Below are 14,711 nucleotides of genomic sequence, written 5' to 3'. Positions count from 1 at the left end.
TATGTATATACACACAATAAATAAAATTGTGTGGATGTCATATTATTCTCTGTCGTTAAAAATACTGATTTGATTAATTGTATCATATACATGACTATATCTTTCTTTCTTCACTTTCTGATCATTGCCATGAATCTCATGTTTTGCAATATTAATATACCTGTATTCAAGAAAAGCGTATATATATATATATATAAAATATCTACATATAAAGTGAATATGGCAAAATGTTAAAAATGGTTAGATCTAGGTCGGCACCTCGGCTCAATAGGCTAATCCTCCACCTGTGGTGCCAGCACACCGGGTTCTAGTCCCAGTCGGGGCGCCGGATTCTGTCCCGGTTGCTCCTCTTCCAGTCCAGCTCTCTGCTGTGGCCCGGGAGTGCAGTGGAGGATGGCCCAAGTGCTTGGGCCCTGCACCCGCATGGGAGACCAGGAGAAGCATCTTGCTCCTGGCTTAGGATCAGCGCAGCGCGCCAGCCGCAGTGCACTGGCCACAGCGGCCACTGGGGGGTAAACCAACAGAAAAAGGAAGACCTTTCTCTCTGTCTCTCTCTCTCACTGTCCACTCTGCCTGTCAAAAAATAAAAATAAATAAATAAATAAGCAAGCGGTTAGATCTTGACATTTAAAAAGTTTTAAAATTTTCTCCATTGACAGTATGAGGGGTCTTCAATGGAAAATGCATGTTATGAAATAATTATGCATGGATTTCAGTTTTTTTGTACTGACATCACATCTTTTAATTCCATTTTCCATGAGCATCTGAAGTCCCCTCCTGCGTGTTATCTATAATCTTCAGAAACATAACTTTCTCTGAGAGAGAGTGTCACTTGGTCCTCTCCATAGGAGTGCAGAGTGTTCTGTGGCCTCCTGACGTCCACCTGAGCACCCCACCCCGGCACACCTGAGCACCAGCGGTCCCGCAGGTGCTGGCCTCTCTTCCCTCTTCATTGACTGCTCCCTGCCTCCACTTCACAGGTACATCTTGTTCTGTGGATCATCTCCTTTCTTCAACTCCTCCATCAGAGATTAGGTCGTAATAAGGCCAGATAATGGTAAGTAACCGTAGTCATAGTAACACTCACAACACAACAACACAGGTGGGGACCTTTGGCTCAGCTTGAGTAACTGCTTGGTTTATTCTGTGTCCTGCATCCCGGGATGAAGCCAACATTTGTCCCTCCCCATCTGGAGTTGTCAGGCAGTACGATCATCATCAACAGGACTGAGTGAGGCAGCAAACGGAATAGCATCTCCATGCCCAGGAAGCTACTGGTGAGCGTCATGGGACCACTGGAGGCTACATCTTGCACCCGTCGAGCCAGCGCCCCAGAGTGTCGGAGAGCTGGCAGTTCTGGGACCAGGTGGGCCTGCAGGGAGGAAGGCCGGGAAGAGACAATGAGAGGGGTGCCCCTGGAAGTCAGAGCTTGGGGCCCCCGGGGCTCCCACACGTCTTGAGGCTGTTGTGCACCTCAATGCGTCTGTCTCCACCACACCCAGGCAGGAAGGCTAGTGCTTCCTCCGTCCTAGTGCCCACACTGCCCCTCCCCTCACACAGAACCCTGCATGGTTCAGAGGAGGCGGAACCGTGAACCTCTCCCTCGAGCCCAGTAAGGCAAAGATGATGAGCTTCTGTGAAGTGAGGTTTGGAGAAGTCCCGAGACTGGTCAGGTCGCACAGCGACCCAGGCAGGCCCTAGCCCTGAAATCAGAACCCTAGGCCAGGGCCCTTCCACCCGTGCTTGTACCTGCTTCACTCCTCTGCTCCCCAAAATCCTCCCAACTCATCAACCCTACAGAGGTTAGCTAGACTGAGCTGATATCCCCACAAGTGATGCTGCTGTTCCCAGTCCCCGTGCCAGCCCCCAGTCCCCACTCCCTCCTATCCCAATCCACAGGCTGGGGCAGCCAGCAGGCCAGCTACAGGCCGTCTGAGATCCTGCTTAGCTGGTTCTCTCCATCAGCCAGGCAGGCCTCCCTGGATCTTCCCACAGAGGAAGAAAGGGCTGTGGCCATGGTGCCCCTTATGACTACAGAGCACAGGGGAAATGCACACATGTGTGTTTTCAGAAATCCTGAAGCTCTCCGAAGCCCTACGGCAGACACGGCAGAAAGACTGCTGGGTGCAGGCAGCGTCTTGGCTTTCTCCCTCCCTATGTGCCCTAGCCCTGCCGAGCCCCGGATCTGAGCTGTGGAGAGGACAGGGCTGCCTATTCACTTCATAAAAGGTCGTTTTCTCTGACTCCGAGACCCTGAGCAATTAAGAAGGCCTTGACCAGCCCTGCCCAGCATCTCTCCAATGAGTGCTGTACAATGAAGATGATTCCATCTCATTAGCATTTACCCTAGAGGGTCAGGCGAGCTTCCAAATTAATTGGAAAGCCGAGGCTATGTGTGAAAGGTATTTCAGGCCCTCAGAAGACAGTTAACGTTAATAAGCGGACTGGTATTTTATGCAGTGTACTAGATCTGAAAATGGATAATGAATAATGGCTTCTTAAAGTGGTACTGAGACCCAGGCCTGCTCGTCTGAGAAACTTAAAACTCAATTCCTACCTCGCCTTTTACACCAGAACAAATTGCAAGATGATCCAAATTGTAAGCACAAAAGCAGGATGTCATAAATGCAAATTTTTAATTTATTTACCAAAGAGGAAATATAAGGTTTATTTTGTGCCAGCACTGTTTTAATACAGAGGGAAACATGGCTCAGCTTCTTTACAAGCTTGGAGTATGAAAGACTTTTCTATAAAGGAGATGCCATACAAACCCAGGAGCCACGAAACTAAAGACCGAGGGATGTGACTCTGAAACGGCAAGGCTTTGATGGGATGAAGACAGCACAGGCAAAATCAGATACAAACAGCACAGTGAGTCTGGGACTGCAGATGAACAGCTGGCGAGATTAAGACGGAAGAGAAAGGGGATCTGGGCTGAGGCACAACATAGCAGGTCAGGTTTCTACCTGCAGTGCCGGCATCCCATATGGGCACAGGTTCGAGACCCGGCTGCTCCACTTCCAATCCAGCTCCCTGCTAACGCACCTGGGAAAGCAGTGTAAGATGATCCAAGTGCTTGGGGTCCTGCACCCACGTGGGAGACCCAGGAGAACTCTAGGCTCCTGGCTTCAGCCTGGCCCAGCTGAGCTGTTGCAGCCATTTGGGGAGTGAACCAGCAGATGGAAGACCTCTCTCTCTCTCTCTCTCTCTCTCTCACACACACACACACACACACACACAGTCTATCTCTCCTCCTCATTCTGTAACTCTGCCTTTCAAATAAAAATTAAATTTTTAATTAAAGGGTGAAAGTCATTAATATAGGCTATATAAGATTACCACTTACCATGCTCCCATCCCTTCTTTTCCTTTTACAATTATCTTGACACATTCAATTGTCTTCTTTAAATTTGGATTCAGCATCTCTGTGGAGAAAATAAAGTGAAACAATTAACCATACCACCAGGGCACAGCTGAGTAACAGTGATCTGAGGATTCATGCTATAGAAGATTCCATAAGAATCTATACCTAAATTCTTCTCAGAAAACAGTAGGAGGCAAAAAAGATGTAGTCTCCGGGCCGATGCTGTGGCGCAGCGAGTTAATGCCCTGGCCTGAAGCGCGGCATCCCATATGGGCGCCAGTTCTAGTCCCAACTGCTCCTCTTCCAGTCCAGCTCTCTGCTATGGCCTGGGAAAGCAGTAGAAGATGGCCCAAGTCCTTGGGTACCTGTACCCACGTGGGAGACCTGGGGGAAGCTCCTGGCTCCTGGCTTTGGATCAGTTCAGCTCTGGCCATTGTGGCCAATTAGGGAGTGAACCATCGGATGGAAGACTTCTCTCTCTCTGCCTCTCCTCTTTCTGTATAACTCTGACTTTCAAATAAATAAAATAAATCTTTAAAAAAAAGATGTAGTCTCTTTTTTTCTTGTAATTCTTATAATAATTTTTCCATTTAAAATATATGTGTGGCAAAGTGGGTAAAGCCGCTACCTGCAGCGCTGGCATCCCATATGGGCGCTGGTTCAAGTCCCAGCTGATCCACTTTCAACGCATCTCTCTGCTGTGGCCTGATAAAGCAGTATAAGATGGCCCAAGTCCTTGGACCCCTGCACCCATGTGGGAGAACCTGAAGAAGCTCCTGGCTCCTGGCTTCAGATCGGTGCAGTTCCGGTCATTGCAGCCAGTTAGGGAGTGAACCAGCAGATGCAAGACCTCTCTCTCTCTCTCTGCCTCTCCTTCTCTTTCTGTGTAACTCTTTCAAATAATAAATAAATCTTTAAAATGTGTGTGTGTGTGTGTGTGTGTATGACTCCTGTGCAAGGCAGTACAACAAGCAGTGGAGATCTGGTGGCAGACCTAAGACCTTGCAGCACGGGGAAGGGCCCCGCCATGCATCTGAGGGACTGAAATATCTGTACTACACATTTGTCCTCTGTTCCCTCCTTGAAAAGTGGAAACCTAAAACCTCCCGCATGGGCCTCCCACAGGACCCTCCTTCTTGCCTATGCAATGGTCTCCACTTTCCCTCATCTGCTTGGACTGCATTTCAGGAGACTGTTACATCAGTGACCCCTGGATCTGTACAACAGAATCCCGCGACCTTGGCTTGGGCCAGTCGTGTCCCTAGCATGCCTTTCCACTCCTGTGATCTTACTTCCGATTGCTTTTTTCCAGGACGCCACCATTCGAGGTATGTCCAGGGCAGGAGACAGAGATAGTGTCCACCCTGAAGGCAGGTGCTCCAGCCATGATACCCACTGCTGAGGGAGCCCGGGCAGCTCCTCCTCCCGGGCCTTGTTCTCGCTCATCTCCCAGTCTGGATCTGCCACTGACTACGAGCCTGTGGCGCCAGGTTCCCTCCTCTGAATAAAGTGCCACTGTGATCCAGTACTATCCGTTACTGCTGCGGTTGGGATATAGGATACGGGCTTTTCCTCAAGGTGGTAGTACTAGGGGTGATGGAACCATTAAAAGCTGAAGCCTTGGGTCTCTGGGGTCATGCCCTTGAAGGAGACATGGGTCTCTCTCTGCTTCAGGCTGCCTCTGTGACCACTGTGCCCACACATGCCTCTGCCATTGCCTTCTGTCCTTAACAGAGGCCATCCAATGGGGCCACCAGATCTTGGACTTTGACCCTTCAAAACTGTGAGCCAAAGAAACCCTTCCTCTTTATACAATGAGTTACCTCTGGCACTTCATTATAGTAGTGGAAAGCTGACTAACACAGCCACATACATACAAACCTACACACCCTAACCACGTTGCAAATTCTTTGAACAAAGGCAAATTTTCCTCAGGCGCCAAGCTGTGCACCAACCCTGCACTCAGCACTGTACATTCCCTGCGCTGAAGCCTTGTGAAGTGGGCGCTATCATTCTCTCCATTTTGCCCATGAAAAAATGAAGGCTCAAGTCAACACAGCCAGGTACGCTAAAAGATTGATTTTATATTTTCTTATTTTCTTTTTACATTCCAGTAGGAGGGTTTTGGGGGTAACATCTAATCCACCATATTTTCACCAAAACATGTAGTATCTGCTCTATCACATATAGTTATTTCTCCCTTTAGGCCCTGGTTACACACAGACACACACACGCAATTTCTCCTTATGAGACACAGATTAAGGGGCTACTCTGTTATCTTCTTTGCCTTGGCTACCAGGAGGCTCAGGGCGACACTGAATGTCCCATCACAGTAATTAAATCACATTTTAATGTGTACGTTTCCTCAACTAGACTGTAACTGTAATTTTAATGAGCCCTTCACAGCATTTTATCTACATTATCCCATTTAATATTCACAGCAACCCCAAAAGATAGTTCAAGGTCCCTAACTTCACAGATGAGGAAGCTCCAGGAAGTCACTTGCACAGTTCCCTTAGCTCCTAGTGGGAGCAGCTGGGATTCCCACCAGGTTCCTGCAAGCTTTCGGTGCTCTTCCTCCTGCTTCGCATCCCTGCCTCTCCTTGAATCCAGGAACCACCTTAAATGTCTCTGGAGGCCCAAGGCCAGTCACAGGACTCAACACAAGTTACAAGGGGTCCCCAGGCTGCACACGAGGCTGCAGCCTCAGGTGTCAGTGCAACCTGCCCTGGCTGGGCAGCCTCTCTGTTTAGCCCCAACTCATGTGTCACGCTTCTGAGGCTGTCTCCCAGCTCTACCAACCCATCAGCCCGGAGGTCTGTTTCCCTCCCTGCCGAATGGAAACAGTAACAGGATCCGCCTAGTGGAGATCACTGTGCATACTGGATGGGCTGATGTTTGAGAAGGACTTGGAAGCAAATGATAGACTGACAACTCCATGAGGACTGGCATTCACAGGGTGCTCAATAAGTGCTCATGGAATGAATAAGTCCTGGACAGCAGCCTCCTCTTGACCACAGATGCCTGAGACCGGCTGAGGGTGGTGGGCAAGTTCCTCCTGGGATGGCCAGCACCTGCCTCCTCCCAGTGACCACTTGAAGGAGGGAGTAGTGGTGCAGTACAGGTATAGTCAGGCCCAGCTGCAGCCCTCAGCTCCCACCCTTCAGAGCTGGGTGGGCTCCATGATGCCTGTAGCCTCCTGGAAGTGTCCTGACACCTCTACCCATGTGGACCAAGCCTTCCTCTCATCACCCCAGGTGAGCGTGCCCAGCTGTTCTCACTGCCTACCCTGGCAGTGCCCCCTGGCAGTGCCATGATCCCCTACCTGACCTTGGATATAGCTCACCCCAGTCCCTGTCAAGCCCTCCCCCTTCCCCCCTCCTTGTTTACTGTAGCCACCGGGAAGGGCAACCCTGAGTGTGGTGCCACAGTCACCAGTGCCCCAGCGTGGCCTGGAAGGAGGGGACCTACCAGAGCATGACATGCGGCAGAGGTTCTTGCCGTGGTCACACCAGCCATCGTTGCGGATCTGAAAGAGGCCGAAGCCTGCGTAGCCATCAGGTGCGTTTTCATAGACAGCCGTGGGGTTGAACTTGCTCTCAAAATAAGCCAGACACACCCCTAAGATGCAACAGGAGGCTCTGAGGAGAGCTGGAGTTGGTGCCGCCTGGGCAGGGGATGTCGGGGAGAGCAGTGCAGGAGATGGGGGAGCTGAGAGGGCAGGGGCCTACTCACAGTTTTCAAGGCTGTAGCCCTCAAAATAATCCAGGCCTCCTTCTCGGAGTTTCTTAGCCACTGTGCAACGGCCCAAAACGTAAGCAGCACTTGGCGCTACCAAGAAGCCAAGAAGGGAGAACACCACAGATGCTTTCATGGCCCCCGAGCTCCTTAGGGCAGGAGCAGCCAGTGAGTGAGTGGAGCCAGTGACGCCTCCTCCCAAGATCACAGGGACCACGGGGCTGCGGGCAGAAAAGGGCACAGTGTGGGAGGAGGCAAGCAGCCGGGGTGCTGCAAACAGAGGGCTGGCACCTGGCTTAACCATGACCCGTCTTCCCATCCTAGATCTCCGCTTCATGCCAAGTGGCAACTGGGGGGACCTGAGACCCTGCCTCTTCTCCCCATCTCCACCTCCCACTTTCTAAGGAAACTGTACTCTTGAAGGTGCCCCCACCAGTTCTTCTCCCCTCCAGCAAAATCTGCTGGCTTCTTTATTTGTATCTCGCTCCTTTCTCTTGGATGCTAGATACAGATGTTCAAGCTCTCTTCCCCTTTATTGTGAAAGGGGAACTAGAACGTGTTGGGTAAATACGTTGGAGAAAACAGGAAAAAAGAAGGAAGAAGACACTCATTACAGTCTTGTAGGACTGGAGCACAGCCACTGTGGTCATTTGATTTAGTCCCTTCACTGCCCTTGATCTTGGAATATCCTCCAAGTTGGGCTCTTAGCCTTCACACAGTCTCACCCCTAGATGTTCTGCTAACTGAACCCCAATGAATTTTCCCTTGCTGTCCACACTAAAAGGTAAGCCCAGATCCAGCCCTGGGCCACAACAGATGAGTCACTTGGCCTCACAGTGCTTCTGCTTCCTCAGGGCAGGCATTTGGCACACAGCTAACATACTGTTTGGGATGCCTGCATCCCACATCTGAGTCCTTGGGTTCAAGTCCCAGCTTTGCTTACAGTCCAGCTTCCTGCTCATACACACCCTGGGAGGCAGTAGATGATGGCCCGAGTACGTGGTCCCTGCCACTCACACGGTAGGCCTGGATTGAATTCTAAGGTCCTGGCTTCATGCTGGCCCAATCCCAGCTGTTGTGCACATTTAGGGAATGGATAGTATATACACACACATATACATATATATATAATTAAATTTATAAATAAATACTTGCGGAGTACTCAGAGGGCTACCTCTTGAATTAACCCTTCTCCATTTCTGCTGCCATCGCAAGCTGTCCAGCCTTTGGTCTCTACCCTCCAGGTCAATTCATGCAAACAGTATTGTCCACCATGACTGAGACTGCCTCTGAAGCAGGTTCAGAGCCAGGGCTTGGAAACTAGCCGGGGTACAAATCCCAGCTTCACCCACTCAGGCTGGGTCCGCAGTGACCCCAGGAAGCACCTTGGACAAGTTACTCAGCCTCTGTGTGCCTCCACTTCCTCATCTATGACAGAGGTTAAGACAGGACTTGCCTAACCGTTTATCTGAAGAGCAAGTGAACTAAGTACGCAAAGCACTGGATGCCTCACGAACTGAGGTTCTCTAGACTCTAACTGCATCCGGGTCCTTATAACCTCACTGCTGGACTTCAACGCATGTGGGAAACGTCCATGTTTATATTTCCCAGCAGAGCAAGTACTACTTTCGGCAATGTCTGCCTCCCAGGCCCGTGTCACCTCACAGAAGTCCCAGTGAGTCCTCTGCTCCAGCAGCCAGCCCATCAGGGAGCCCTGTCTGCTCTTCCTGCAAACCCATCCCCTGCTCGCCTTCCCTCCTGCCACCACCCCGGCCACACCATCGGCCCCTAGCCATGCAGAGGCGTCCCAACCACATCCCCTCACTTCGCATGCCCCTTGTTCCCTTAAACCTGTTCTCCACACAGCAGCTAGAAAGGCCTTTTTGCCAGCGTGTGTCTCACTATGCCACTCACAGTGGATTCCCTTTTGCACTTTAAATAAGATCCCACCTCCTCAACTTAGTGGACAAGACTTTTTGTGACCTAGCCCCTAAGCGCTGCCCCAGCCTGATTCCCTAACTCTCTCCTCCTCACCTTCACTCTGCCTCAGAACACGCTCCCTTGACCACAACAATCTCACTCCCACCACAGGGCCTTCACACAGCTGTTCTTCCTGCCTGGAACAGGATTCCACCAGTCACCCCACAGCTTGCTCGTTCTTGTCATGCTCTCAGCTCAAACGGGCTCAAAGAGGATCCCTTGATCACTGCCCCGTCACAGAACACGGTTTTTCTTTCTTTCACAGGTCAGTATCAATGATGACCTTGTTCATTTATTTGTTCTCTTACTTACTGGCTCTCTCCCATACCAGTGTGTCAGCACCAGGGATGTAGAAATCTGGTCTGCTTTGCTGTTTTACCCCCAGATCCCAGAACACAGCCTGGCACACAGTAAGTGTTCAGTCAACCTTTGTGAATAAATAAATGAACAAAAACCTACTCTTCCCTTCAGACGAGCAATCGGTGACTTTGCCGAGTACCTCTGGAGCTGAGTATCGTCACGTGTGTGGCTGGTTCTGCCCACCCTACACCCACACACCAAGCACCAGGCCTTCCAGAGGCCCTGGGTGTCCTCTCTGGGCAGGGGAGGAGCAGTCCAGCAGCAGCAGCCTCTCTGGGGCAGGAGGGCTGCCCTGGGTAACGTGGTTTCCTGCCCTTTTCAGTGGCACTGTCCTTAATCAACCACTTGCCTTCACCCAAGAGCTTCAAAGACCTTCTCCAAGACCTACTTCTCTAGAATCTTTTCTGTGACATCAGTTGCTAGGCAGCAGCATATTCTGGAAAGGGGGGGAGGGGGCATGCATCACCATCACATTCATATTAGTTTTCTGTTGCTGCTTTAACGTGTTACCACAAATCTGGTACAAAGAACTTTGGATGACAAAGAAGAAAGGGAGGTGGGCACTTCCCTTCACAGGAGCAGACTAAAACATCACAGTAGGGACCAGCGTTGTAGCACAGTGGGTAAAGCTGCTGCCTGCAGCGCCAGCATCCCATATGGGCACCGATTCAAGTCCCGGCTGCTCCACTTCCAATGCAGCACTCTCCTATGGCCTGGGAGAGCAGTACAAGGTGGCCCAAACTCTTGGGCCCCTGCACCCACGTGGGAGACCTGGAAGAAGCTCCTGGATCCTGGCTTCAGATCGGTATAGCTCTGGCTGTTGTGGCCAACTGGGGAGTGAACCAGTGGATGGAAGAGCTCTCTCCCTCTCTGCCTTTCCTTCTCTCTCTGTGTAACTCCAACTTTCACATAAATAAATAAATAAATAAATCTTTTAAAAAATGCCTGAGCCTTGACTGGGTTCTGGGTTGGAAAAGAAACCGCTGCAAAGGGCATGTGTGGGACCACTGAGGACATCCGAACATGGACTAAGCACTGAAAGCTACGGCTGGAGTATAGGTGGTTTTCTTAAGCTGACAATGAGGCAGCTCTCCTTGTTCGTGGGAATCTCAAATTGAAGTGTTTAGCGGGGAAATGCCACAGCAGCAGTAGTCAACCTCCAGATGGTTTGGCCAAAAGGAAGTGTGGGTGTCTAGGGAGAGAAGCAGCAGAGACACCCATAAGGACAGTGGGTGTCCTCACCACTGATCCTGGCTGAGCAGCACACAGGTGAGAGTCACATGGTCCTTTTAACATGAAAAATTTTGTATTTTTTTCTTTTATTTACTTAAATAAAAGGAGGTGGGGGAGAAAGAGAGATCTTCCATCCATTGGTTTGTTCCCCAAATCCCCAAATGCCCAAAACAGCTGAGGCTGAGCCAGGCCAAAGCCAGGAGCCTTGAACTCAATCCAGGTCTCCCACGTGAGTGGTAGGAACCTGATTCCTTGAGCCATCACGGCTGCCTCCCAGGGTCTGCGTTAGCAGGAAGCTGAAGTCAGAAGCCAGAGTCAAGGAGGCAGAGCCAGAGATAGTACCCAGGTACTCTGACATGCGATTAGGTGCCTTAACTGGCGTCTTACCACCAAACACCAGCCTTGTGAATTGCTAAGAGACTAGAAACAAGCGGGTCTCTGAAGGCAGATGATTCTGCCTCTACCACCTTCTAAGTATGTATCCCTGAACATGTAATTTCCCTTGCTGCAACTCTTGAACCGTAAACCAGGGATACCAGTAGAACCTACCACACAGGCTTGTTGGGAAACTTGTATGAGATAAATGTATAAGCTAAATGCTTAGCACTGTGCCTGGCACATAGTAGGTGCTCTATAAACCATGGCTTCTTCGAATTAAAATGAGGAGGATGGGGCCAGTGCTGGTGGCATAGCGGGTAAATCCACCGCCTCTGGTGCCGGCATCCCATATGGGTGCCAGTTCGAGACCTGGCTGTTCCACTTCCGATCCAGCTCCCTGCTATGGCCTGGGAAAGCAGTGGAAGATGGCCCAAGCACTTGGGAACCTGCACACACATGGGAGACATGAAAGCTCCTGGCTTCAAATCGGTCAAGCCCCGGCCATTGTGGCCATTTGGGGAGTGAACCAGTGGATGGAGGATTTCTCTCTCTCTCTCTCTCTTCTCTCTGTCTGTAACTCTACCTCTCAAATAAATAAAATCTTAAAAGAAGAAGGGGGGAAGGGGGAAGAGGGGATAGGGGAGAAGGAAGAGAAGGAGAGGAAGAGGAGGGAGAAGAAAAAGGAGGAGAAAGAGAAGAGGAGGAGGAGTGGAAAAAAGAAGAAATAAGGAGAAAGGGAGTAGGGGAGAAGGAGGGGGAAGGGAGGGGGGAGGGGGGAGGAGGAAGAGGAGGAGAAGAAGAAGAAGAGCAGCCAGGACTCCAGATGGCATCCACATGGGATTCTGGCACTGCAGGCAGTAACTTAACCCATTATGTCACCATGAGGGCCCCAAGACCCCTTGATTTCAAAGGAGGCATATGGTATATGGATGTGGATCTGACCCAGTTCTGGCCAGAAGGACCGAAGGGGAGTGTGTGCTGGGAAGAGAGGGCTCTGGCAGTAAGTCCCTCCTTTGTCAGAGAGAAACAACGAGGGTCAGAGGGGTGTTCCCTGTCCTTGGCTACCCTGCTTCACCCTTGAACTCAGCTGCACAGGTGCAATGTCTACAGTAGCTGCTGCCATTTTCAGTACAAGGGTGCCTGGCAGATGGCACTGATGTTGAGCCAGAGCCTGGCATCTCTGACCCCTGGGTCAGTGTCAGCAGCCATCCACCTCCCAACCTCACGTGCGGGAAAGAGAAAGTCCTGTTGCGTGAGCCCCCTTGGCTCACATACTGTTCCCTGCCTATGAAAGCATCCCCAGCTGATTTGAGGGACTGTGTAAATCTGCCACACATTTCTCATCATATCTGAGCATTTTTAGCTGTGGTGTTGCTTGCCTAGTTTAAAAATACTCTACTGGCATCAGAAAGCAAACAGCCCTGCTTTAGTGTACTCATTAAGTGTTTGTCACAGGCCAAGGGATGGATGGCAGCCTGGGGAAAGGCCAGTTGAGGAGGGAGGGAGGTGGAGGTGTCGTCTTTTTTGAACACGCTACTTGTTACCCAGGTCGCATGAAGCCTCCCTCAGCTACCCATGATGCACCACATTAGACAGAGAATGGCTTCAGGCTGTGCCTGGAGAAACACAATGACACAGAGAGGAGGTGGGGGACGGTCAGGACCAGTGAGCTCAGTAAGGGGGAAGGGTCCCAGGGGGCCTGTGGGCCCACATCACAAAGAAGGCGAGAAAAACCAGCAGGAAACACTTTGCCCTAAAGACCCTTCCAACAGCCAGGAAAGCTGAAAGGCACAGAGACGACAGGTCTAAGAAAAGAAAGAACATCTCCTCTGTCGCTGCAGTAGAGTGGCCAACTGTCCTCATTCATCTGGACCTGGGGAGTTTCTCGGGTGCGGGACTATGTGTGCATGTTTGCATGCTTGTATCTATCTATCTATCTATCTATCTATCTATCTATTTACCTATTTATTTATTTGCAAGACTGAGAGACAGACACAGAGACTCTGCTTGGGACACCTGCATCCCATATTGGAGTGGCCGGGTTCAAGGCCAGGCTCCACTCCCAGTTCTAGCTTCCTGCTGGTGCACACCCTGGGAGGCAGCAGGTGTTGGCACAAGTCGTTGAATCCCTGCCACCCACCCATGCAGGAGACTCAGGCTGAGTTCCCTGCTTCCTGGCTTTGGTCCCAGCCAGGGCCACTGCTGTGAACACTGGGGAGTGAATGAATGGATAGGAGATCCCACTTTCTCTCTCTCTCTCTCTCTCTCTGCCTTTCAAATAAACAGAATTTTCTTTTAAAAATCACTTTTACACAAACTACTTGTTCTTTTCTGTCCTGATGGAATTTGGTTTCCATTTGAAAAGCTGATGCGCTCAAAGGAAAGACAAGTCACAATCCAGACACTTGTGTCCAGGGCCATAAAAGAGAACCTGTGGGCCGGCGCCGCGGCTCACTAGGCTAATCCTCCATCTTGTGGCGCCGGCACACCGGGTTCTAGTCCCGGTTGGGGCTCTGGATTCTGTCCCGGTTACCCCTCTTCCAGGCCAGCTCTCTGCTGTGGCCAGGGAGTGCAGTGGAGGATGGCCCAAGTACTTGGGCCCTGCACCCCATGGGAGACCAGGAGAAGCACCTGGCTCCTGCCATCGGATCAGCACGGTGCGCCAGCCGCGGCGGCCATTGGAGGGTGAACCAACGGCAAAGGAAGACCTTTCTCTCTGTCTCTCTCTCTCACTGTCCACTCTGCCTGTCAAAAAAAAAAAAAAAAGAAGAAGAAAAGAAAAGAAAAGAAAAAAGAAAAGAAAAGAAAAGAAAAGAAAAGAAAAGAAAAGAAAACCTATGGGAAGTGTCACGGCAGTGCCACATGGCATGAAAATGGTGGTGACCTTTCCTGTGGCCCAGGCTCCGGGGAGTGGTTTATGCAGGTCATTCCATTTCAGCCTCCCAATGGCCCTGAGAGGTGGGCCCTCTCACTACCCCCATTTCACAGGGGAGATCTAACACTTGTGCTGACCAAGGCCCCACAGCCAGCAAGTGGGAGGGTCCTATGTCTGTCTGACTCTTGAGTCTTAAACCCACGCTCTGCTGGTGGATGCTTCGGGGACTGAAGGTCATGGTGGGTCCTGACACTGATCGCTGTGAGACCTAGGACAAGAACCTTCACTGCCCAAACCTCAGCATATCTGTGTGCAGAATGGGGCCGGAAAGAGTGCTGACCTAATAGGGCTGCATGGAGATCTCTGCTCCATGCATGCCAAGGACAAGGGAGACGGTATCCAGGCAGGCAGCTCAGAGGTGCGGTAGCAGGCCAGGCTGGAAGGTGAGAAGTGACAGTCTAGCAGCTCTGGTTTCTGCCCTGGCTGCTCACCTGGGCAGTCACACTGCCAATCAGGTCAGCTGGATCACCCAAGTGTGGGACACAGCCATTGGCATGTCTATGACTTCTCAGGTGGCTCCGGTGTACAGCTGGAGTGGAAAGCTGTTGGCCTGGCCCTTTGCTAGTGGCCTTTGGAGGGGTATCAAGGACACCTGGGACCTTGTTAGAAATGCAGAATCTTAGGTGCTGGCACTAGGTGTGGTGCAGCAGCTAAAGCTACCACCTACAGTGCCACCATCACATATGGGAGCATCAGTTCATGGGTGCTCCACTTCTGATCCAG

The 14,711-nt window shown here is 51.0% G+C and overlaps 1 protein-coding gene across 3 annotated transcripts; it reads right to left on the bottom strand.

Annotated features, from left to right (window-relative positions):
* Positions 1-1,117: 1,117 nt before the first annotated feature.
* Positions 1,118-9,830, bottom strand: LYZL4 (lysozyme like 4). Of its 3 annotated transcripts, none has more exons than XM_051851832.2 (5): positions 9,792-9,830; positions 7,100-7,323; positions 6,836-6,985; positions 3,347-3,425; positions 1,118-1,372 (listed from the first exon to the last, which is right to left on the bottom strand). In XM_051851832.2, the coding sequence occupies exons 2-5, from the start codon at positions 7,236-7,238 to the stop codon at positions 1,303-1,305; spliced, it is 438 nt and encodes a 145-aa protein (XP_051707792.1). In that variant the 5' UTR covers positions 7,239-7,323; positions 9,792-9,830; the 3' UTR covers positions 1,118-1,302. The 3 variants fall into 3 exon arrangements, with proteins under 3 accessions (XP_051707792.1, XP_002713109.1, XP_051707793.1); XM_002713063.5 differs by lacking the exon at positions 9,792-9,830 and adding an exon at positions 9,542-9,681; XM_051851833.2 differs by lacking the exon at positions 9,792-9,830 and adding an exon at positions 9,137-9,252.
* Positions 9,831-14,711: the final 4,881 nt, after the last annotated feature.

The sequence above is a fragment of the Oryctolagus cuniculus genome, chromosome 10, assembly GCF_964237555.1.
Source record: "Oryctolagus cuniculus chromosome 10, mOryCun1.1, whole genome shotgun sequence".
In the NCBI taxonomy this organism is placed as follows: Eukaryota; Metazoa; Chordata; class Mammalia; order Lagomorpha; family Leporidae; genus Oryctolagus; species Oryctolagus cuniculus.
Note: the sequence above shows the minus strand (reverse complement) of the source record. Positions and strands in the feature narration are given on the sequence as shown.

Coding starts and splice junctions, on each gene's coding strand:
- LYZL4 (XM_051851832.2), bottom strand. CDS start 7,238: ATGAAAGCATCTGTGGTGTTCTCCCTTCTTGGCTTCTTGGTAGCGCCA. Junction 6,986..7,099: donor GGGCTACAGCCTTGAAAACT/GTGAGTAGGCCC, acceptor GTTGCATCTTAG/GGGTGTGTCTGGCTTATTTT. Junction 3,426..6,835: donor CTGCCGCATGTCATGCTCTG/GTAGGTCCCCTC, acceptor TTTTCTCCACAG/AGATGCTGAATCCAAATTTA.